Source organism: Cynocephalus volans, chromosome 14, assembly GCF_027409185.1.
Source record: "Cynocephalus volans isolate mCynVol1 chromosome 14, mCynVol1.pri, whole genome shotgun sequence".
Lineage (NCBI taxonomy): Eukaryota > Metazoa > Chordata > Mammalia > Dermoptera > Cynocephalidae > Cynocephalus > Cynocephalus volans.
This window is the reverse complement of record NC_084473.1, coordinates 30,363,250-30,389,112: the sequence shown is the minus strand read 5'-3', so window position 1 is coordinate 30,389,112 and position 25,863 is coordinate 30,363,250. Positions and strand designations below refer to the sequence as shown.

Below are 25,863 nucleotides of genomic sequence, written 5' to 3'. Positions count from 1 at the left end.
TTTTAGCTTGCTTTAAAAAAAATTCAGTTTTTAAATACTTTATTTTTTATTTTTAAAAATTGTGGTAAAATACACATAATATGAAATTTAACGTCTGAACCATTTTTAAGTGTACACTTCAAGGCACCAAGTACATTCACATTTTGCTATCACCACCATCATCCATCTGGAGCAGATATATAATTTTTTATGATTTCCTGAAAAATAGGAATTAAGTGTGATATATTTTACTTTATGTATATTATTAATGTGTCAAACCTCATGTAAAGATCATTTATTATTAGTAAACTTTTAGGGACAAAGCAAAGAAAAATAAAATGACCATTAAGGATAGTTCTTGCATTAAATGCTAATATTACTGTATGTGATTATTGCTATATCTCAGTACCAAGACTTTTTTTCTTTTAGGGGATGATCATTTCATAGAATGGCAAGATTTGGGCAAATGTGATTTCATAGGCAAGTTATTACCTTAAGAAAAATTTTCAGAAACATACTTAATGTGGAAAGTCAAATCTAGTCATAATAGAAGTAAATTATTAGCTGTTGTTTGGGAAAATGTATTTTGCAAGAGAAAAGATTGTGAGAAACAAGGAGACAAATTGGGTAATTGATGGTATCCAGTGTTTGAGGCTTTGACCAAAATAAGTATATTTTAATATTAGAAAGCAATATTGATTGAAAGAAGTTCTTATCTCAAGTTTAGGATAATAGGGCTTTTGAATTCTGTTAATAATTATAGCCAACATTTGTTGAGTCCTTGCTGTATGCTAGGCATTTGCGCTTGCATTTCTTTTTTAATACAGCAACCATATTAAAAAACCGAGGCTGGGCCGGCCTGTGGCTCACTCGGGAGAGTGTGGTGCTGGTAACACCAAGGCCACGGGTTCGGATCCCGTATAGGGATGGCTGTTTAGCTCACTGGGTGAGCGTGGTGCTGACAACACCAAGTCAAGGGTTAAGATCCCCTTACCGGTCATCTTTAAAAAACAAAACAAAACAAAAAAACCCCCCGAGGCTTGGGTTGTTCAAGGTTGTGCAGCTTGTGTGGGTCTTTCAACCAGTTGGATCCACAGTTGGAGCTCTTAATCACCATTCCATGTTGCTTCCCATACAAGGCTTTTAATAAATTGATAATCTAGATTATTAACTATATATGTTTATTTGCAAATAAAATGTTAGGAAATCATTTAACTTGGAACACATTTTATTTTGTGGAGTTTCATTGTATAAGATAAATAAAAGCAAGATAATCATAAGAAATTTCCCAAATGTGTTGTTAAAGATTTCTAGCTTCCTGTAAAGGTTCATGTCGTATAAACTCTACAGTGCACATGACTGAATATGATGCTCTTGTAAAATACTTTTTCAGGTATAAGAAGCCATAAACCCTCAGTGGCTCCCCATTGTGTGTCTATGTAGAAAATAAGCAGACTCCCTAATCTAAGCTTTAAGGAGTCGCTTGTTCCAGCTCTCCCTTTCTCACCTGTGCAGGCTTTTGTTTCATTCAGCTGGATCTGTCATTTCAATTTCTGTGCTTTTGTTCATAGGTTACTTCTCTTTGGAATAACCTGCCATTTTCTTCTCTGATTCTGCTTTCTAGTTTAAGTCCCTTTTACTTCCCAGCATTTTTCCTTCTTCTGAACGCTAAACCCCTCATTAAGCACTGTATGAGGGGTCTTCAAAAAGTTCATGGAAAGATTCGTATTATCTTTTAATTCAATTTTTCCACAAACTTTTTGAAGTACCCTCCTATATATTCTACTTTGTTTTTATTTAGCTATTTCCCCAACTAGATAAGCCTTTGGATGGAAATGACTGTCACTGATACCTTTTCATAATTAGTGTCATATACAAAAGGAACTCAATAATTACTTGCTGATGAAAGAGCATAAACCATACATGCAATGTCAGTAATGTTTTTTTTTTTTTTTCCAAAGATGACCGGTAAGGGGATCTTAACCCTTGACTTGGTGCTGTCAGCACCACGCTCACCCAGTGAGCTAATCGGCCATCCCTATATGGGATCCGAACCCGGGGCCTTGGTGTTATCAGCACCACACTCTGCTGAGTGAGCCACGGGCCGGCCCTCAGTAATGTTTTTAATATTTTCATTCTGTCTTATTATAAATCCTAAATTTATAATCTGAAAATTCATATTCTTCTGAAGGATCTTGGTGTTTAATTACATCAGGAAATGAAAGGTTAGAGCTTTAAAAGAAAAAAAGCTGTATTTTATTTTGATCTTCATAAATAGCAAGAATTATCGCAGTAATATTTAATATTGTGAGTTTTTAGAAATGGAAATTCCCTTGACATTTGACATATTTAATTATCCATACTTAAAAGCAATTTTCTTTAATATCTAACATTGGTTTTGAAAATATGTTCTTTATAAGTCTGAATTATACTTTCATTGTTTAGAATGTACATATGGAAAGCTTTTAAATTCAGCTTGTTGTGTTCATTAGTATTTTTCTATTTTCAATTCTATTTAAAGGTTTTAAACTGAGAATTTGCTTCCCCATTTTCCACTTTATCTTTCCCTCATTCATCATTCAGTTGTGGAGCTGAAGAGAAACATTTATTAAAAATAATTGAAATTAGCTATATTAAGAGTCTGGTTGGAACTAAATTTACTGTGTTCACAATTTATGGGCCACCTGCAGAGAAAGTGATTTGTATGTGCATTCCAACTCTCTGGACATAGTGGGTTCTTCTTTATTGTCTCTGTATTTTTAACATGTGAGTATATATTTTTAGTAATTTTTAGAAGTGTGACTTGTTAGTGACCACTAATGCTAGGTTATTATAATATACATATCTTGACATAATTTTCATCATTTTTGATTTTCGCCACATTTAAATGTGTCTGAGAGTTTAGACTCCCTTCTCATCTCATCATTGCAGGGTACTTGTTTCTTGCATTCTGTCTCTCTATAGACTGTTTTTAGGCAAAGACACTTTGTTTTTTAGTACTCAGTCCACATGAGGGGTGGGGAAGAAATGAAACTAGGACACTACTTCGTTTTTCTAGATACACACTAATGGATGTGGAAGCTAAGTACTCTTGGGATCTGTGTGTCTAGATGTCCTCCCATGTGTCTGGGAGATAGGGCATGAGTTTAAGAGGAGTGTAGGCTTTCACTTGACCGGTCCCAATGAGATCCTACTGCTTATACATCGCCTGCTGACTCCTCTCCCTGTCACACAAATCTGGAAATGAGAATTGTCTTCAGACTCCGGTTTCATCTAGTTAAAAGAACTTTGCTTTGTCCCAGGAGAATGCATAATTTAGGAGTCATTATGCTCACCAAACTGGTGTACTAATGTATTTTTTCTTTTTTTGGCGGCTGGTGGGTACGGATATCTGAGCCTTTGACCTTAGTGTTAGTGCACTCAAACCAGATGAGTTAACCGGCCAGACCTGCATGTGTATTTTTTTCTTTTTAACATTTTAATTTTTTTACATTAGTTTTAATTTGTTGTTGCAGACAGACTGTTTTTAATAGGAAACTGCTTTATTGTATTCCTCTTAAAGCTTAAGAAAAATCAATATAGTAACCCTCAGAACTTTCATGATTTCACTTCCTGTTTTTATTATTCATGACTGTTGTTTTATTTTTCTTGTTTTGTTAAAAGGCATAAATACAAGGTAGAGTTGATTTAGATTTTGGTACTATTTATCGAAAGGCGTACTTTCTGTGCCTTTTCAAGGTTATTTTGGCTATTCAGGGATCCTTGCAATTCTATATGAATTTGAGGATTTGTGCAAAAAATGCTGTGGGGATTTTAATAGAGATTGAAGTGGATCTATAGATCACTTTAGGGAATATTGCCATCTTAGCAATATTAAATCTTTCAATCCATGTATGCAAGTTTTCATTTATTTAGTTCTTTAATTCTTCAGTGTTTTGTAGTTTTTAGTTTGCAGGTCTTTCACGTCCTTGGTTAAATTTATTGCTATGTATTGTATTCTTTTGGATTCTGTCATAAATGGAATTTTCTTAATTTCCTTTTGGATTGCTTATTGCTAGTGATTAGAAATACAACTGATTTCTATTGTATCTGGTATCCTAAGAACACTGCTGAGTTCCCTTTTTTTTTTTTTTTTTTTTTTATAATTATTTTATTTTATTTTATTTTATTTATTTATTTTTTTTGTCGTTTTCGTGACCGGCACTCAGCCAGTGAGTGCACCGGTCATTCCTATATAGGATCCGAACCCGCGGCGGGAGCGTCGCCGCGCTCCCAGCGCAGCACTCTACCGAGTGCGCCACGGGCTCGGCCCCTGAGTTCCCTTTTTAACTTTAAAACTTTTGATGTGGATCCTTTAGGATTTTTTATTCATAAGATCATGTCATCTGCAAAAAGAGACAGTTTTACATCTTCCTTTCTGACTTGGACGCCTTTTATTTCTTTTTCTTGCTTAATTTCTCTGGCTGGAAATTCCATTTCAATGTTAAATAGAAGTGGCAAAAGTGGGCATTCTTGCGCTGTTACTGATTTTAGGGGGAATGCTTTTCAGTTGTCACCATTGAGTGTGATGTTAGCTGTGGGTTTTCTCATAAATGCTCTTTATTAGCGTGTGGAAATTTCCTTCTATTCCTAGGGTGTTTTTATCACTGGATTTTATCAAATGCTTTTCCGTGTCAGGTAACATGATCATGTCTTTTTCTTTCATTCTATTATTGTGGCGTGTCACATTGCTTGATTTTTATATGTTGTATTACCCTTGCATTCCTGGGGTAAATCCCAATTGGTTGTGGTGCATATCCTTTTAATACGTTGCTGGATTTGGCTTGCTAGAATTTTGTTGAGGATTTTTGTATCTATATTAATAAGAGATATAGTTTTATAGTTTTATTTTCTTGTGATGTTTTTAACTTTGTTATCAGGGTTATGTTGGCCTCATGGAATGAGTTAGGAAGTGTTTTCTCCTCTTTTTCAAAGAGTTTGAAAAGTATTGGTGTTAATTCCTTTACTAATAATTGGTGGAATTCACCAGTGAAACCATCTGGTCCAGGGCTTTTCTTTTCTGGGAGGTTTTGATTATTGCATTAGTCTCTTGTTAAAGATGTGTTCAGATTTTCTGTTCTTGAGTCAATTCTGGTAGTTTGTGTGTCTAGGAATTTGTCCATTTTGTCTAGGTTATCTAATTTGTTGGCACGCAGTTGTTCATAGTATTCTCTTATAATCCTTTTCATTTCTTTAAGGTCATTAGTAATTTCTCCATTAAATTAGTTTTTACTCTTTTTAAAATTTTAATTTATTTTTAATTATGCATACTTTGGGGGGACAGTGTTGTTTCAATACATGTATATATTATACAATGACTCACTTAGGGTAGATAGCATACCCATCACCTAAATATTTTTTCTTTGTGGTGATTATGGTCAAGGTCCTCTTTTCTAGGTATTGAGAAATATACAATATAATATTAGCTCTAGTCAGCCTAGAACACCAGACTTATTAAAATTAGTTTTTAAACAGAGCTTTTAATTTTTTTCTTATTAGATTATTTCTTGATTTGGTGTATTTCTAACACAGTCCAGTTTTTTTCAGTTGCTTCAGAGATGGAAGAATTGGAAAGAAATGAGAAGTACGACATCTGAAAGTGGCTTTGTACTTATGGGATTTACTATACATCAATTCAGATAGCTTTAGGTTCATCAGACTCCCAGACCACCTGTTTGCTATATCAGTTACAGAAACATTTAAGAGAAAAATTATTATTAAAAAAAAGTGTTACATACATAATTTTGTACTAGTCTGTACTAGTCTGTACCTTTCTGAATCTTGTGGTGTAAGACTTACCTGACACAATTTTATATTATTGAGTCTTCCCTGTGCTTGGTTTTGGTCATACTTGATGTCTATACTTAACATCTTTCTAAGTATCTTAGGTTTATACCCAAGAAAGAAGGGTCTGCAATCTTTACAGTTTAACAGAGTATTCTTACTATTTGCAGGATACGTTATTAGCATCAATATTAATAAATCAATGAGTAAATTAAAACATCTGAAAATGTAACAAAGGCAAAATTTTACAATGGGGTTTGGAGAGAGTTAAACTATTTTGGTCTGGTTAGTAGGTAATTATTTGAAGTAGCTTTGAACCTGCAATGTTTCAGATGAGCCAGAGTGGTCAGTAATGTTAACATGGAGTATTGCTTGTGCATCTGCAGTGTTTTTTGCTTGATCCTGGTGGGAATGATACTGCATTTTGAGTGTGAACGAGAGCTGTAGAGTTTGGTCAGGAAAGGTAACAATTGCTTCAGTACTCATTAGGAAGCCAGGCTTTGTAACAGGGGCTAGCATAGAATGGGTGTTTAATAAATATATGATTAAATGCATGAATCAATAAAAAAACTTAACTATAAAACTGCCTGGGTAGTTGGCTGAAATATGTGCTTTTTTTTTGGTGGCTGGCTGGTACTATTGTTGGAAATATGAAACAGGTTGAAATTAATTAAACTAGAATGATCTCTTTTAAACAAGCTCCATTTTCAGATACAATAAGATGATTACTATGCTGAATGTAAAAGTGTGGTGTGGGCACAGGAACAGAATTGTGCCTCTCTTCAGAGAGAGGGCTGTTGAAAGTTATGAAAGAAAAATGAAGTGTTGTTTTTATTACATTCAGATATGTTAAAGAAACTTTAGAAAATATAGATGAATATGAAGCTGAAATAAATCCTCTGTAATACTAATATCACCTTTCTTAACTTTTTTTCTATGCCTGTGTGTAAAAATGGGATCTTTTTTTATATGTATCTTTGTAGCCTGTTTAATTCACTTAACAGTTAATTCTGGCATGTACAATTTTCTACTGAAATATTGGAGATTAGGAATCCTGTCAGAGAGTTTCTTGTGTATTTAGTATAGGCTTATTTATTAAATAGCTAACTGGAAATAGTAACTAGCTTTTCCTCTGTAAGGGATACACAGTATTAGGAAAATTGAATGATCTTTAACATTTATGTAACATCACATTATTAGTAACTATTAATAAAGTATATTATGCCATAAGATGGTCTACTTTATCAACTTGTTTGGTGTTTTACATTTTTTAGTACCTTATCAACCAATATTTTTTCTTTTTCTTTTTTTTTATTGAAACATAGTTTATTGTACTTGTCTGTTGGGTGCAGCAGGGTTGAATGTCAATATCTGTGTGCAATATGTGATACTCAAATCAGGATAATTAGTATATTCAACATTGTACAATCTAATTATTTTTCACAGCCCTTTACCAATTCCTCCCTTACCTCTCTCTCCCTTCCCCTTTCCCACCTCTGGTAACTTCAGTTCTGTTCTCTCCTTCAACCAATATTTTTCTAACTTTTTAGTTTAAAATTTAAAATTTTGTACACTTTATTTTTTATTTTATTTTATTTATTATTTTTTTAGCAGCTGGCTGGTACAGGGATTGAACCCTGGACCTTGGTGTTAACAGCACCACACTCTAACCAACTTAGCTAACCAGCCATCCCTAAAATTTAAACTTTTTATAAATATGCTATAAACTGAATCAGATCTTTTCAGTATTTTGTGTTTTATGAGAAGGAGTTAAAAATTTGACATGGAAGTGTTCTGTTTAGATAGAGAACTTATTTACTATCTAAAATTCTATCTATGATGGAAAACATTGACACTGAAATTCAGATGGAAAAAACCACAAATAGACATTGAATTGTGAAACAAATAGAACACTCAGTTTATATGTCAGGAATTTTGGGGGAAGTGTGGAGTTTGGAATGCAAGCATATGGAGTAGGACGGTAGTTTTGTAATCAGGGAGATAAAATTGAAAGAGAAGGAGGTCTATTTTGCAATTAATCTGAGATACTTTTTGGAGAACTTGTCACTCTACAGTTTGGTTACTAATAGAACAGAGGCTGTCTGTTAAATCACTGGAGGGTTTGCTACCAGGAGGTTTCCATAATACTAGAAATCTGCTCATACTTTCAGGAGTCACAGGTAGTGCAAGATTTAGAGACCAGTTCAGGAGATCGGCATGGGACTGCCCAAGCAGTTGGGGATCTCAGGGTCGAAGCTCTTTGCAGTCAGTGCTGCCTAGGTATAGGCAGCCCTGGGCCCCTTGGTGTTAGTTGATGCAAGAAGGAGCTCAGCTCAGTAGATACATCTTATTGCCAAGTGAGGTAGAAACAGAAACTAGGATTACTTCACAAGATGAGATACCTGGAACTGTTTAAATGATATGAGACCATTTCATGGGTTGGCTGGGGGAGATATTTAAGGCTTATAAGGAAGAAATAATCTTTGAGGTGCTGTTGTGTGCTAGGTCCTGTCCTTATATTTTCATATATATATAAAAGGATTTTCGTCATTCCTTCTTTTATGGATGAGGATACTGGCTCGGAGATGTTTGGTGGTTCAGGAAGTCTCCTGGAGATTCTGGTTCAGTCTTTCTGGGTTAGCCTTTGGGGGTCTTAATTTTTATGAAACACAGCAGCTGATTCTGTTCTAAGTGATTCTTGAACCAGACCGAGACATGTAGGCGGTACTCCTGACTCTTGGTTGGCAATGATGAGTTTTGATTTTTATTGGCTAGGCTTCCTGGTCAATCCCTCATTCTTCTGAGGCTTCAGATGGATGGCTCTCCAAGGTAATATTCGAGGATGGAGGTCATAACAGTAATTTTGCAATAACTACTTTTGGTACTCTGACTATATAAACAACAACCCAAATTTAAAACACCGTTTGCTAAACTCTAACACATTTTAAAAAAATTATTAAGTTTTATTAAGGAACCATATTTCTATTAAAAATAACTACTGACGGGCCGGCCCGTGGCTCACTCGGGAGAGTTGTGATGCTGATAACACCAAGGCCACGGGTTCGGATCCTATATAGGGATGGCCGGTTGGCTCACTAGCTGAGCGTGGTGTTGACAACACCAAGCCAAGGGTTGAGATCCCCTTACCGGTCATCTTTAAAAAAAAAAAAAATTAACTACTGACTATTGGTTGCTAAATTATTGGGACCTATTAATATCTCTTACACAGCAATTGTCATTTAATGAAATTATATCAATAACTACAAAACATTTTAGTATGCATTGTTGTTTCAGTTTTCTGTAAAGAATGAAGTCCTGTACTATTCTATATTTGTATATCCTATACAGAGCTTGCTTTTTTAATTGTAAAAATATGTGGTTATTATAGAAAAATATAGGAAAAGTATAGAGATGACAAAGTATCCATAATATAACACCCCAGAATAACCTTTGACACCATTTACAAAAGTGGCAACATTTTACTAGGTAAGGTTGTTTTCTCCTAGATACAGTATGCTTTCCAAAGGTTTCAGACTTAAATTTTTAATAAATTTTAGCTAAAATCAGTATATGTGAGATCCTTGAAATGCATGAAGAGCTAGCATCAAGTGGTTTAGCTTTCTTTGGCATATGAATACCAGGCCTAGTTTAAATGGCAAATAATTATTAAAGAAAAATGTTGTAAGTACCATGCATTATTCAGGAAAAGGTTGTCTACTTGGAACTCTAATGACAGATCACCAAATATCCAGTAGTAATAACTTAACTGGCTGGTGAGTCCTAAACTTGTAAAATATTGTGCTTCTTCAAAAAAGTCTCTATTTAAGCATGGGGGCTACACAGAGCTGTTTATAGTGTATTAACTGGAAATGTAGGGATGGTACGAAGAAAGACATGATAACATGTAAACTTTTTAGGATTTTCTTTAGTTTTCTCACTTTTTAAATGAAGAGATTGGACCATTTGAGCTTGTGTTTGTTTAGTACTTTAGGAAAGAGTGAAGAGTTGGCTTTTAGCAAACATGTTTTATATGTGTTATTCCATTTAATGCTTAACCATACCATATAAGGTGAGTGTTGTATGCTCATTTTTATAGATGAGGAAACTTAAACTCAGAATTTTGTTTGAGTCATATACACCCAGGAATTTGTGGTTTTATCTACATTTCTTTCCCTCACATTTGCCATCTACTTTCTGCAGTTCTTTCCAGCTCTAATATTCTTTGATTGTACAAAAGTGGAAAGAATAGTATAATGAACTCCCCATTTACCTATCACTGAACTACAAAATTGTTATCCTGTGGCCAACTTGTTTCATCTCTACCCCCTTACAGTTACCTCCCAACATTTTTTCCCCATCACATTACTTTGACACAGATCCTAGCTATCATTTTATCTGTAAACATTTCAGTACATAGCTCTAAAAGATAGAAATTGTTTTTTAAACATTTAAAACAGAACTACGATATTATTAGTGCTATAAAAACAATAATTTATTCTCATCCACTTAGATCATTTTCCTGATTGTCATAATTTCTTTTTAAACTGCTTAAGTCTGATTCATAGAGGCCCCATACATTATAATTGGTTGATATATCTCTTAAGTCTTTTTAAATGTACACATTTCACTTCCATCTTACTCTTTTCTCATCATTTAAAATTATTTAAAAATTTTTTTTGAAAGAAGCTGGGTCTTTTGACTTTTAGAAGTTCCCCGTGGCCTGGATGTTTGACATGTTTTTCTGTCCCATGAATTCTATAAAAATTGGTAATTTGATCTAGAGCATCAATGTCAATATAAGTATAATGCAAGCCATAAATTCAAGCCAAATGTGTAATTTGAATTTTTTTTTGGTATTCACTTAAAAAAAAAAAAAGCAAAAAGAAACAGGTGAAATTGGTTTTAATAATATATTCAATTTGATCTAGTATATCTAAAATGTTTTCATTTCAACATGTAATCAATATAATTAGTGAGGTATATATTACATTTTTTGGGGGGGTGCTAAATCTTAGAAATATGTATTTTACACTTATAGCACACCTCAGTTAGGATTAGCTGTATTTCAAGTGCCCAGTAGCCATGTGTGGTTAGTGACTCCTGTTGAATGACACAGGTTTAGAGACTTGATGAGATTCAGGCTTTTTTTTTTTTTGTCAGGAAAAAGGGAATGTCTGGTTATCTCTTTTTGGTGATGTTGACAGCCATTCATGAACATTGTTTAGATCTATTAATTCATTAGGACTTGCAAAGTGGTGATATTTTATTATTTTACCTCTATTTATTATCTGCAATATTTCTCTAAAGGGATAATTCCCATCCTCAACAATTTGGTTACCCAAAAGAACAGCTTATATAAAAACAGCAGGATAAATAATGCTTGATCTTTTTTCTTTATCAGTTTTCCAAAAAATGACTTTGTTTCCTTACTATCATCCAAAGGTAACCAGCGTATATATTTTTTTCAAGTGTCATTGTGAACTCATAGATTTAAAAGATAGTTAGATTGTTCCGTCTTTAACCCGTGGAAGCCTCTTTAAGATGGCTCCTGAATACTTTTTTTTTTTATTGGGTGGCTGATGAGTATGGGGATCTGAATCTTTGACCTTGGTTTTATAACACTGTGCTGTAACCAGTTGAGCTAACCAGCCAGCTTCTGAGTCCTTTTGACATTGCCATAATAGTCTTTGATAGCTTTATTTCTTCCTGGTATATCAGTTAGTGTTCTCCAGAGAAACAGAACTAATAAAGTGTGTCTGTCTATCTATATATTAAAAAACATTTATTATAAGGAATTGGCTCATGTGATTATGGAGTCTGATAACCCCCTAAATCTGCAGTTGGCAAGCTGGAGACCTGGGAGAGCTGATGGTATAGTTTCAGTATGAGTCTGAAGCTCTGAGAAATGGGAGAGCCAATGTCTGGGCACCCTGTGGCCCAGTCAGGTTGACACACAAAGATAACCATCATATCTGATATAAGATGTTCTAGGCTCATTTTGTATGTTTCCTGCCCCAGATGTGGAACCCACCATTTTTCCAAGGAGCCCTGATCTTTACTCTCTTAAAGTAAAAATCATAGTCTTCTAAATAATGTTGGCAATTAATAAATGCCCTCTGATGATTCTTTTGATGATGAAAATACATTTGAAATTTATAATTTTCAAGCCTTTACTTTAAAGTGTTTGCTTCAGTATTGTTTTAATCAGAAAAGGTAATTTCTTAAAGGTCATTAAATTGTCTATATACTTCATTTTAAAATATATTTTCTTGGGCCGAGCCCGTGGCGCACTCGGTAGAGTGCTGCGCTTGGAGCGCGGCGACGCTCCCACCACGGGTTCGGATCCTATATAGGAATGACCGGTGCACTCACTGGCTGAGTGCCGGTCACGAAAAAACGACAAAAAAAAAAAAAAAAAATGTATATATATATATATATATATATATTTTCTTACTTTTGGGAAAGAGGTTCTTGGTGTCTCCTCTGTCACTGCCATGTTGTTGTTTCTTAGTTTCTGATAAAACACTTGATAGAAGTATAGATTGAATGAAAGCTGATAGCACAGAGTCATACCTAGTAAAATGCATAGATGCAATTTATAATTATCTTCTTTAAGCATCCACCTAAACAGTTCTACCTCTTAGTATATTACAGTAACCTAAAATTACAGACATAATTGAGTTTACCCTCTTCATTTTACAGAAAAGGAAATTGAGGCCCAGATCTGGTTAGTGGGAAAGCTTAGGGCTAGAGCCTAGATTGCTTGCCTTTTAGTGTGGTGTAGTGGGAGAACCAATGCCACAGTTCAGAGTCAGACCAACATGGCTCAGAATTTTGGTATTGCCATTAGTTGTATGACCTTGAGGAAACCTTTTTTGTTTTTATTTTTTGGGTTTATTTTATGCTTGTTTAATAGTAACTGTGTCATAGGATTACTGTGACAGTTAGCCAAGATATTGTCATTAGCTGTATGACCTTGAGGAAACCTCATTTTTTTATTCGTGAGCTTGTATAATAATAATAACTATATCATAGGATTACTATGACAGTTAATCAAGATAGCATATTTTAAAGAACCTGGTAGTGTGCCTGGCACATTGTAGATGCACTATAAATTCTGCTTTTTCTGTCCTCACAGTTTGGAGTTTTTTCTGCCATATTGTTGCTTCTTTTTTGAATGGAGCATCAGGTATATCTAAGTTAGCTGAAAATGGTATGCTTTTTTTTTGCATTTGTTACCTTGTTCATAGTGTTTGCTTACCAACCTTTTTCCTTAATAGAATTAAAAAATTTGGTCCTTTTCTGAATTTTTCTGGATGACAGTTACTGAAATTTAAATTGAGAAGATTTTACTTTTCATTCTGAAGTACTTTATCCAAAATACCTTGTTATTATATCCAAATTTATTATAATTATTGAATATTAATCACAAATGTTTTAAATTATATTTTGCATGTCATCAGGGTACAGTGTAATCCTGTTCATGCTTGTATTCTGCTACAGTAAACAGGATAGTTTAGAAAGGCCATAATTAATAGATATTTAAAAGTTGCTTTGATGTCCATAGATGAAAGCTATCCTACAAATACCAAATACTATTATTTTTAATTATCACTCTCCTTTTTTTTTTTTTTTTTTTTTATCACTCTCCTTTTTAACATGAAATAACTGGCTTGAGTTCTATAGAGCTGGCTACAGGATCTTTAGCCTGTAATATATATTTAATGTGAATGTGTAGAAAAAAATCTTAGAAATTGTTTATCTTTCAGAAATGTACTTTTGGATTAAGGTTAAATGACTCTCAAATTTCTGTTTCTGTTCTCGCTCCCTTTTCCTGGACTTAAGGGTCTCTCTTTGCCAACTGGACATCTTTGTCTTGTTGTTTCCTATAACTTTCAGTGTGTCCAAAATCATTCTTCATTTTAGGACCAACACCATGGTCTTCCTTAATTTTGTCATTGGTACTGGTACTGTCATTCATCTAGCCACTAGATTTAGTCATTGACTCTTTTACTCACCCCCCTCCAATTTATTTAGGCACAAAGTTCTATACTAACTTTGATTAATGTAGGTTGGGAAATGCTGGCTTATGGAATTAAGGTTGATTGAGTGGTTATTTATTTAATTGATTAATTTACAGAATTGGCCTATACTGAGGGTTTTGGGAGGGAGTTTTTATTACTTTAAAAGAAGTTTTGTGGTGGCTGTTGTTTGAAAGAAGGTGCCAGTGTCATTGTCTATGGCCTCTTAAAGGTGCTAGAGCCTGAGCATGGCTGAACTTCTCAAAACTTTTCTAGTATGATTGCCTGGCAATTTGAGAGAGACCACTTCAAACTGGGCAGCTTTTACATGTTAACACGTTTGCTGTTACTAAAAACAGTCCAAAGAGACATGGACAGGGTTTGGCGAAGTGGATTCATACCTACAGCTCAAATTTTATGTTTAACTGTATACCTTGACTTCCGAACTTATCTTTCCCCCTAAGTTATCAATGTCAGAATTCCCTGGAAAGCCTTTTATCATGATGGCTATTATGCCTGGCTACCTTTTTGTTTTCTGCATATCTGATACCTGGAATGACTATTTCCCATCTCAGTCTACATTAGGCATGTTTCCTGGTCAGTTATAACGGAAGAGCTTTCTGGGATTCTTTTTGTCTTCACTTTATGGTTGCTAAATCAGAAACATTCTTTAGATGGATGAGCTGGCACATGCAGTGTCAGTGCTGAGTGAAAGAAGGAAACAGGCCTCAACATGCCACAACAAAAGCACAAAGACAAAAATTGCATTGTAATTAATTACTTCAAAGGCAATTTGACTTCTCTAGATTATCTGGTAATGCTGAAGAAGACAGAGTGGAGAATAACTAAGACCCTTGCTAGACAAAAAAAAAAAAAAACTGTTGAAACTATTACATTTTGTTCACTAGAGAAAAATTATAAAGAAAAATATTAATAAGGAGTTTGTCTTGACTCTTCCAGATCATTCTTTTCTAGAGCGTTTCATTGTTCTTTTATTCTGTCTACTAGAAATTTGGTAATGGACATTAGGGAAGTGGAGTAAAAAGAGGAAATCGCTTTTTTTATTTTTTATTTTTTATTTATTTTTTTTAAATTTTATCTTGTCGATATACATTGTGGCTGATTATTGCTCCCCATCACCAAAACCTCCCTCCCTCCTCCCTCCCCCCTCCCCCCCAACAATGTCCTTTCTGTTTGCTTGTCGTATCAACTTCAAGTAATTGTGGTTGTTATATCTTCTTCCCCCCCCCGGTTTTTTGTGTGTGTGTGTGTGTGTGTGTGTGTGTGTGTGTGTGTGTGTGTGTGTGTGTGTGTGTGTGTGAATTTATATATTAATTTTTAGCTCCCACCAATAAGTGAGAACATGTGGTATTTCTCTTTCTGTGCCTGACTTGTTTCACTTAATATAATTCTCTTGAGGGCCATCCATGTTGTTGCAAATGGCAGTATTTCATTCGTTTTTATAGCTGAGTAGTATTCCATTGTGTAGATGTACCACATTTTCCGTATCCACTCATCTGATGATGGACATTTGGGCTGGTTCCAACTCTTGGCTATTGTAAAGAGTGCTGCGATGAACATTGGGGAACAGGTATACCTTTGACTTGATGATTAGAGGAAATCGCTTTTTGCTAGTAGGGAAACCTTGTCAAATTGGTCCATATATATCCTAATTACTGTAATTATAGTTTTTGGTTACATAGCAATTCTTAACAGGTTAGTTTTATTTATTTTAAACTAGATCATTAATGTAGGTATTGTCTTAGACCTAACAATGACTTGTTAGCTAGGTTTAGCATTTATAGGCTTTTTTTCCATGCCAATAAACATATGTGGACAGCATCATTGTTTATAACTTCATGGTATTCTGTTATTAGACTGCACCATATTTTTTAATTACTTAAGTTTTGGATAGGTAATATGTATACATAGTGCAAAATGCAAAAGATACAAAGTGGTCTACAATTAAAAGTAAAGTTTTTCTTTCAGTTCCCTTTTCAGGATGCAGTCATTGTTACACATATCTTTTGTGTTTGTTCAGAGATATTCTACATAAATATAAACCACTGCATAATTACCTGTGGTATGTATGCACAAACAAAAATGGCAATGTATTGTACCTTCTATTTTATATTATGCTTTCTTTTTTTCCCCTCAATTAAAAGATCTTCCATAGGGGTTCATTAAATTTTGCCTCATTCTTTTTCAATTGCTTAATATTCTACTTTGTAGATCCGCCATAATTTATTTAACTATTTTCTTTTTTGATGGACACTTAGATTGTTTCATATCTTTTGTTCTATCAGTTCACTCGTGTGATCATTACAACCTCTTTTATCACATTTCATTTTGTGTAGTCTACTGGGCTTGATTCCCTTTTTCTGATCAAACTTTGTGAGTGAAAACTCTTAAAAAGGTAGTCTGTATTGCACAGAATAGGGTGAGAATGTGGTAATGTCTACAAAATTGTTTTGTAGTGGAAATATATGAAAAGTGAAAATTCTAACTTTTCCTTTTATCTTAAACTTTTATTTTTTTAGCAATTGCATGAGAAGTGTTACCTTGTGTGGGAAGTGTTATCCTAGTCCTGATTCTTTCCAGTAAGACAGACTTGTTTTATTTTTCCAGAGATTATGTTTTAGGATTTGGTTCCAAATGATCCGTATTCACTAGTATCAACTGGCTGATTGTAACCCAAAGAAACAAAAGAAAAAAGAAATGTGCTAGCTGCAATTGGAAGAAAATAATTATTCCTGTTTTGATCTGCATTAAGCAAGTATTGTGGACCCAACTTCAAGCATTTGTATCACTTTAGGTGGTTCCTTTTTATGATCCAGTTTCATATTTCTTACTCAACAACAATCATCAACATGGAAGACCTACTTCTGTGTTCAAATGTATGGGGATTTCTCCCCAGTGGCAGTTAAGTAACCAACTCAACAGTGGGCCCCATCAGGGTTCCCTCCAATTCAATTGCAACACTACATGCAGATAGCATCAGATCCCACAGGTTGAGGGCTCAGTCCCCAGCACACCCCCCCACCCCAATCTAGATGCCAGTCCCAAGTCCAGGCCTCTGGAACTTCTGACCAACCAAGTATAATTCCCACAGTCCCCTCCTTGGGTTTGCTTAATTTGCTGAGTGATTCACAGAACTCAAGGAAATAGTTACTTATGTTTATCATTTATTACAAAGAATATATTTTATTATTATTTATTTATTTATTTATTTATTTAATTTTAAATTTTTAAATTTTTAAATTTTTTTAGAAGATAAGGGGATCTTAACCCTTGACTTGGTTGGTGTTCAGCACCATGCTCTCCCAGGTGAGCCAACTGGCCATCCCTATATAGGGATCTGAACTCGTGGTCTTGGTGTTATCAGCAGCACACTCTCCCAAGTGAGCCGTGGGCTGGCCCTTACAAAGAATATTTTAAAGGATGAAAATAAAGAGCCAGATGAAGAGATACATAGGTTGAGGTGTAGAAGGGTCCCACGCACAGGAGCTTCTGTCCCCGTGGAGTTGGGGTGCATCACCCTCCCTGCAAGTAGAGGTGAAAACTCCCACATGTTCCCTGTCTGGTAAGCTCTCTGAACCCAAGCCTTTTGGGGTTTTATGGAGGCTTCATTACATAGGAATGATTGATTAGATTACATCATTGGCCACTGGTGATCAACTTAACCTTCAGTCACTTTCCCCTCCCTGGAGCTTGGGGGGTGGGACTGAAAGTACCACGTTGGTTTTTCCTGTGACCATCCTCCATCGTGAAGCTACTTAGGGGCTGCCAGCCATTGTTAGCCTATGAAAAGACTCTTATCACTTTGAGATTCTAAGGATTTTAGGGGTTGTATGTCAAGGAGATGGGGACGAAGTCCAAATATATATTTTCACAATATCACACATGGATATTGTTAGGCCACAATATTCTCATGAATTGTTGGACTAAAACAAGTTCCTTAAAAAAATTTTTAAAAATTTTATCATTGCACAATATAAACTTTTTTTGTGGCCCTTTACCGATGTCTCCTTAACCCTGCCTCCCTAAAACAGAAAATTTAAAAGAGATTTTTGAGTTTGAGTATCATCTAATTTCTAAGACTCATCAGGGTTATTTGAGTAGAAAAGCTGGAGAGGCATCGATAAAAGTGAGTCAAAAACACTTATAAATGAACTGATCCAATTTTAAGAAACAATGGAGGTCACATGTGGCTTCATAGTAGTTTAGAGGTAAAATTCATGTGTTTATTGGTTACTACTTTATAGATTTTTTTATTTATTAATTATAATGGAAAATCTCAGTTATAAACCTTTCAGAGTCTATTAGCTACATTCATTGACAATATGGCATGTGCAAATAAACTCCTTTATGGCAGTGGGCCTCATATTTTAATGTTTATCAGAGTCACCTGGAGAGCTTGTTAAAAATTCCTGATTGCCATCCTCACAGATTGTGGTGACATAGCTCTGGGGTAAGACCTAGACATCTTTCTTAAATAAACACATCAGGTAATTCTGACCTGTAGATCACTCTTTGACTGTTATAGGAGTACAAAGAAAGAAAAGTCATAACCAATTAGTTAAAAAGATGTAATGGCAGGAGCATGTAAAAATCTTCAGGATTGTGGGTAATTTAAAACAGCATCATAATGCAGTGAAATAGGCTTGGTGCTGAAATGGACTTGTCTTCTGTAAAGACTGACAGATAGTAGTTGTTTGCTAAATATTAGTAATGCGTCTTCTTGTGGCTGGGAAGAAGACTTAACAATCATGTTGCTATTGCACGGTCCAAGCAGAAAATGAATATCTTAGAAGTCAAAATTAAAAATTAAAAAAAATTATAAAAATCCTAGACTATTCAATTTACTTTGAAATACCAAATATCAGTGAGGAGTGAGACATTAGATTTTAATTTTGTCAAATGGGATCATGGGTTAAATAAGTTAATCTTTAAAAATATTATTTGAGGGCCGAGCCCGTGGCGCACACGGTAGAGTGCTGCGCTGGGAGCGTGGCGACGCTCCCGCCGCGGGTTCGGATCCTATATAGGAATGGCCAGTGCACTGACTGGCTGAGTGCCCGTCACAAAAAAACGACAAAAAAAAAAAAAAAAAAAAAAAAAAATATTATTTGGAGCAAAGTGGTGAGATTATGGTGAAACAGGCATGGTTATGCATGGTGCACAATTATGAATGGGTGAAACTTTTGATAACATTTTGAAAATATGTCAAAATCTTATAAAGGTTCATACTGATTTACATAGTAATTCCATTTCTGAGAATCTCAGAAGGAAATAATTTTAAATATGGAAAAAGCATAAATAGATACATATTACAGAATTGTTGATAATAGCACAAAAAATTGGAAACCTATAAGAGTAATGTTTGAGAAAGAAGTGAGCCATTCACACAGTGAAATATTATTTAGCCATAAAATATCCTTGAAGAGTTTATATTATAGGGAAATGCTTATGCTGTAATGTTATATTTAAAAAAGTAGGCTACAGAATTATATATCTTTTTAAAGACTGGAAAGGAAATTTGGAAACTATTAATTTTGGTGATTTTTATGATTATGAGATTGTGGTTGTTTTCCCCATTCCTAATCTGTATTCCCCAATTTTTTTTTATACTGAAGGAGATAATAATAATGTTTTAAAATAATGAAATAGCAAACAAAAATCAATATTTAGATATTAAAAAATAGTTATGGTGCTATAAACAGGCATTATCAAGGGATTTAATGGCATCATTTTATAGGGATAAGAAATTTGGGCTTCCAGTCAAGATGGCAGAATAGGTGGTCCCCAACATCACCCTCTCCTACAAATCAACCAATTTACAACAACAAAAACAATGACAGCCAAGTTGGGGCCACTAGAGCTCAGGGGAAGAGGAGGAGAGACCTACGGAGTTCATGAAGGCAGGAAAAGCCACGATGAGAGAAAGAAAGGCTCACTCCCACTCTTTCAAGCCCCAGCCAGCCGCTTATAGTCTGGAGCTAGTGAGTACATGGAGCAAGAGCCAGCAAAAGCTACAGCTGTGCCCTTTGGATGAAGTTGCTTGGATGTGGCTGGACCTTGGTGGCTCCCAGGCCAGCAAGACCACTGACAGGGTTCCTCTGGACCCACATAGGAGCGAGGAGCCACAACAGCTGAAAAAAGGAGCCACTCAGAGGCCTCACATCACCAAAGAACACCTATGAAATCAAGAACCAGGAGCCCCCTGAGCTTCCAAGCCAGGGAGCAGAGAGGGCTAGGGGCCTCAGCCATGCCTCCCCTGACATCTACATCCAGCCCAGTGACGACCGCTGCTGCAGGAAGTGCCCTGGGCTCCAGAGCCTGGGCAGTGGGGGATTGAGAGCTTCAGCCAGCCCCCCCCCAACTGCATCCAGCCCAGCAATGACTGAGTCACCACTGGAAGCATCCTTGTCTCCCCTGCAGGAATGGGGGGTGCCATGGGCTTTAACCACATCCCCCCTCCTTCCTCCTTCTCCCACCCTATCTCCTTCTCCCTTCTCCTCTCCCCCCACCCTTAACTGCTCCACAACATCTTAGAATGTAAAAAAAAAAAAAATCAACTTAAAAAATTATCACAAAAATATAAAAAAATTGTTTATACAGAAAACAAAGAAAAAAGGGAAATTCATTTATAAAAAGTGAATTAGGGGAAGTATAGAGAATCCATACTTTAGGGAAAACTGCTGAGGTGTTATTTATTTTTAAAATTAGATGAGATTTTTGTGGTTTGTAAAGCTTCTCAAATACTTTTCATTGTAGTGAGAAGCAGTGGTTTCCAAATGCTGGTCTTTGAATTTTTCACTGTTTTGCATTGAAATAAAAAATATTAGAACACTGAAGTGAGTGAAGTTTTCATAATGCTGCTATTTTTCATGGATTTTAAGATGTACATTTTTCCACGTTTTAATATTTCTGAAAGATGTGTTTTACTGTCAATGCATCTTAAAATCATTGTCAGTTGTCACTGCCTGTGCATATGAGAGTTTGGTAGTTAATCCTACGGATATGACTGACTATACAACTTCAACCTATTGATGTTTCAGTCAGCTACCATTTAAAGACTGTTTGTGAACAGCATACCATGCCTGGATTGTCTTCTGAAGCCTTCTGTTAATTATGTCTTCTGGTGATACTTTCTGGTAAGATCAAGAAAGGGATGGTGTCAAGACTTGGACAGTATATGTCAGTGGCTTGGAACAGAGTTTCAGAGGCAATTGATGAACACTTAAAAAAAAGGTTGAATCACTAATTTTGTTAATAATACAGAGGATAATACTTTGGAAAACAAGGATTACTGATGACCCTGAGGTAAAAAAACAATTTAGTGATTAGAATATGAGAATGAAGAAAATTTTAATACTTGCATTTATTTTGCTTTTGTATTTTTTATAAACACAAGTATTATATGATAATTCATGTATAAATAAGCTTAAAAGAGCTTTTAAGCAATAAGTATAAAAGAATAATTCTAAGTGATAGAAACCATATGTCTTTTGGGAGGGTTTTTTTCCTTTCTTAGTGCTACTTAAAGTAATGGTGCACTTTAACATTGATGTTATCTTGAAGCTGATGAAATGGAGTTAATTTATTCAGTTTCAGGGATTGAGATTATCTTAAATTTGTGCTCTTAATATTTTTTTATGTTAGGATATTTCTTTTATGAAGTGATGGTGATAACAGATAAATGGTGATATGTTTTAAATGTCCTTCCTTGGTAAAAGACAAGCTTTTTGGTAACTGTTGAATTAAAAATTTTAAGATAAACTCCATTGTTTAATCACTGAATCACACCTGTTTTTTGTACTTTGACAATTTATAGATGGGCTGTCTGTTTTAAACTTGACTTGGTTATGTATATGGTCCTAAATGTATACAGAAGGAGTTCCAGATCAGTAGATGCTTAATCTAAATGGATATTAGTGAAATACCTCTTTAAACAACAATAATAACAAAACCTGAGGAGTACTGTTTTATATCCATCAAATTGGCAAAAATTTAAAATTCTGACAGTATCAAATATTGGTAAGGATGTAGGGGAACAGGAACTTTAAACTGTTGCTGATGTTGGGGAAATAAAGCCAAAATCTCCTTCTTCCCCCAGAAAACATCTCTAAAAACGAAGAAGAGAAAGGAAAATTTTCTTACCGTCTAATTATTAAAGCAGAATGTTATGTGCATCACAAGTGATCTGCTGAAAGATTGCAAAGACCAAACCCATATATATAGCCAAGCAGATGCAACCCATTACATATATGTCCTCATGATAATAAATAGTGCTCAAGTAAGAGGACTTGATAGCCCCATTAGTCACATACTAATGTAGTTTGTCCTTAATTCACTTGTTAATTGGGGTGGCTTTTAGTATCAGCTAATTGGCTTTATGGGCCGACCCCGTGGCGCACTCGGGAGAGTGTGGTGCTGGGAGCGCAGCAGTGCTCCCGCCGCGGGTTCGGATCCTATATAAGGACGGCTGGTGCGCTCACTGGCTGAGCGCGGTACGGCCGGTCACAAAAAAGGACAAAAAAAAAAAAAATTGGCTTTATCCAAAGAAGAAGGACTCTTTATGACAGGAGGAAATTTTGCAACCTGGAGCTAGGTGGCTTGCCAAAGTTAGGCCCCTGTCCTCCCAAAGAAACTGTGAGATAGGGGGTATCATCTCCCTTGACTATCACATTTTTAAGAGAAGGCTACTAGGTCCTTGAGAAGGGCAATCCTGGGATGCTGGCTTAGTGGCTTACTTAGTTTTTAAAAAGATTTACATACATCTCAAATGGGCAGAGAAAGAATCTATAAGTTTTCTAAAGAGATGTTCTATGAAAAGGGGTTGGGGGAGTAAAGGTAGAATTAAGCATCCTATTTAAAATTTTTATTTGCCTGAACACTGATGTGTAAATTGATCCAGCCACTTTAGTGGGCAATTTAGCAATGCTGCATTAGAGTTGAAGATGTATATACCCTATGATCCAGTATTTCTACTTCTGGATAAATCCCAGAGAAACACTTAACGTATGTTCATAAGATGCTTGTAGCATTGTGTATTAACAGTGAAACATTGGAAACAACCAAAATATCTGTGAACAGGAGAGTGAATAGATACATTTTGGTATATTCATATAGTACAATACTATGCAGCATTGAAAGTGAATCACTCAGAACTAGGTGTATCAATTTGAATAATTTTAAAAACAACGTTAAATTACTAAAGCATGTTGCAGAAGGATATGTATAGTTATATAACATTTAAAAACATGCTGAACAATACCATGTATTATTTATGGATGCATATACAGTAAAAGTATAATGGAATGATAAATACCAAAATCAGAAAGTGGTTGCCTCTAAGGAGAGAGGCATATAATGGGATCAGCAAAGTGTTCTTTTATTTCTTAATCTTAAGTAAATAAAGTAGAATGTTGAGATTTAATTTATTTGGACAGTAAGTACATTCGTGTTTGTTGTATTATTATCTAGATCATTTTGTAATGATTAAATATTTAATGATTAAAAGTTTCAAAAGAGAATGGGTGGTGAGGTAAGAAGGAGATAAGGACATATCTTCAAGGAAATTTGCTGTTAAGGGGGCCAGAGAGATGGGGTGGTAGTTGAAGAGAAATTTAGTGCTTGTATCATATATTTGCATGCTAATGGTAATGATCAAGTAAAAAGGGACAAGTTGGTGCAGGAGACTGTTAACGGTGGTGGGCGCAGAGTCCTTGAGTAAGGAAAATGTAATGATCCAGTGTAGAAGTAGTGTGTTTGACTTTTGGTGGGAACAAGGACAATTTGTTGAAACGAGGGAAAGCACAGTGATGGGAACATGGAAGTAGTTCTCTCCTGAATTTAGGGTCACTAACATTTCCACATTTGTTTGGGACTGAGAAGTTTCTAGGATGCAGGATTTTTCAGTACTAAAACTGGGAAAGTCCTGAGCAAACCAGGATGATTGGTCACCCTACTTGTGATTGTTTTTCCTTGACAAAATGAAAAGCATGATTATCTCCTGGTAGTGAGAAGGAGACGAAGGAAGTGTTTGAGGCTCAAGGTGAAAGGAGAAGAGGATGAAGGAGGTATTTGAGGCTCAAGGTGAAAGCTATGAGGTAGTTTTCTATCTTAAAGATGGGATAGCAAATTCTCTAGGTTAATGTGATGATTTCTGACCACTGCTAGGAGTTTGCTGAAATTTATGGTTATAATCTTAAAGTCCATGTAGGTGTTTCTCTTCAGTCCTATTTAGCTGTTCAGGTACAGGTAATGCGTTAAGTGGAAAGTTGGTTTTAAACTATGTTTTGACTATGACGGAGGGGGAGAGGAGAAGAGGAATGAAGCCGTAGGAGGGAATGATAATAGTAACGGATTGTCAAGTCTCAGGCTGGGTAAGAAGTGAAGTAAGAGGATGAAGGACAGTGGAAAAAGTTATAGGGTCTGTTGGCATCAACAGATTTTGGGGAGTGAACTGGAAAAATAGGAAGTAAAGAGAGTGAGATGCTTGAAGTTGAAATTTTTGAGGTGGTGGTGTTATTGGTTATATGTTTGATCATGGGAGTGGGGAGCTGAAGTGGGATTGGAAGAAAAGATCATTGGGTGTGGGAGCGATCACCATCATGGATGTAATTTCAGTGATTAGGTAAGGCAGGTTGTGGTGCTCTAAAACATATTCACTCAATTATTTTCTTTACACATACTTAGAGTCTTCTTCCTGTTTTATTTTGTTTAAATACCACCTCAAATGGTAAATCACATTGTTGTTCTGGAATGAAGATAGTTGTGACTAAATAAGTGGATAAAAGCAAATTTTGTTTAATCTGTACTCAGCCATATCATGTCCTGCTAGAGACCTTGTAGTTGGTAAGTTTCAAATATTAACATCCAAACTGGTGATCCTGCTGCCCATTAAGCTATTTTAGTCCTACATAGGTTCATTGAAGGCTTTGTGCCATGTATGGTTGTAGGCTGCTTTGCTGACTCCAATTTGCCCTTTGTCTTTTTATAGGACCGCAGCTGAATGCACAGCTAGAAGGTTGGCTTTCACAAGTACAGTCTACAAAAAGACCTGCTAGAGCCATTATTGCACCGTAAGTTTTAAGGGTCTTTACCTAAAATCTTTCATACGTTTATTATTAATAAAAAGCGAGTATCTATAGGTTGAACCAAAAATTAAAAACTAAATGCTATATTGAGCTGAAGAAATTATATTCCGTAATTCTCATAGTTCCTGTGGTTTTCACTTTAATGCAAGGATAATGGAATTGGCTACTTTATTTCCTAAGATGCAGTAATTTCAAAATTTATTTTTGGTAATAAAACTGACTTTTTAAAGGAAAGTGTTGTTTATATTAGGTAAACTTGATGATTTCAATAATAATTGCTATAAATGAATGAGTTCTATTTTAAACATTAAAGAGATATGCTTTAATCCAGGTAATTTTCAACTTATAATGAAAAAGTTATATTAAGCATAATATGGTACAACATGGAGTAGCAAACAGATTTTTGGGGAGGTCTAAAGTAAGGCAAATCATAACTAATGCCAAAATGTTTCATTATTTTAGTTATACTAAGTTTCCATTTATATTGTCAGAGCTAGGGCTCAGACCCTCCAAACCCATTGTACAGACTGGGTCCCCAGACCCCTCACACGTAGGTCCATGCTAGGTAATTGGGAAAGATTCCAGGAGCTGTTGGCAGATGACATGAGTTCAGTCCTCAGCTTCCTCAGTGGCAGCAGCTTACAGATCCAGTAGCTTACAGGTCCGGGAGTGGCAGTGGTCTTGCAGAGGGTCCCGGGGGCACTAGCAGCAGCAGCCTCCAGCAGCAGTAGTAGCCTCCCCATCACCCTCCCCCGCCACAGGGAGGGGGCATCCCAGGGGTGGGCGGCGCCGTGGATCAGAGCCACTCATCCTTATACTTAAGTCCCTAATCCAGGACACCTGGGTGCACATGTGTAATTACACTAGAGGATAACCAAGGAACCCCTGAGCGCATATGCCTCTACACATAAAATGCTTGGCAAGATTCTGAACAT

General features: G+C 35.6%; 1 protein-coding gene across 1 annotated transcript in view; it reads left to right on the top strand.

Moving 5' to 3' along the window:
* The window catches only part of MEMO1 (mediator of cell motility 1), a 121,330-nt gene that overhangs the window by 28,983 nt on the left and 66,484 nt on the right, over window positions 1–25,863 (top strand). The window contains exon 2 of the mRNA XM_063078310.1: window positions 24,832–24,913. Coding sequence (XP_062934380.1) covers window positions 24,832–24,913 — 82 coding nt within the window. The remainder of the gene's footprint in view (window positions 1–24,831; window positions 24,914–25,863) is intronic.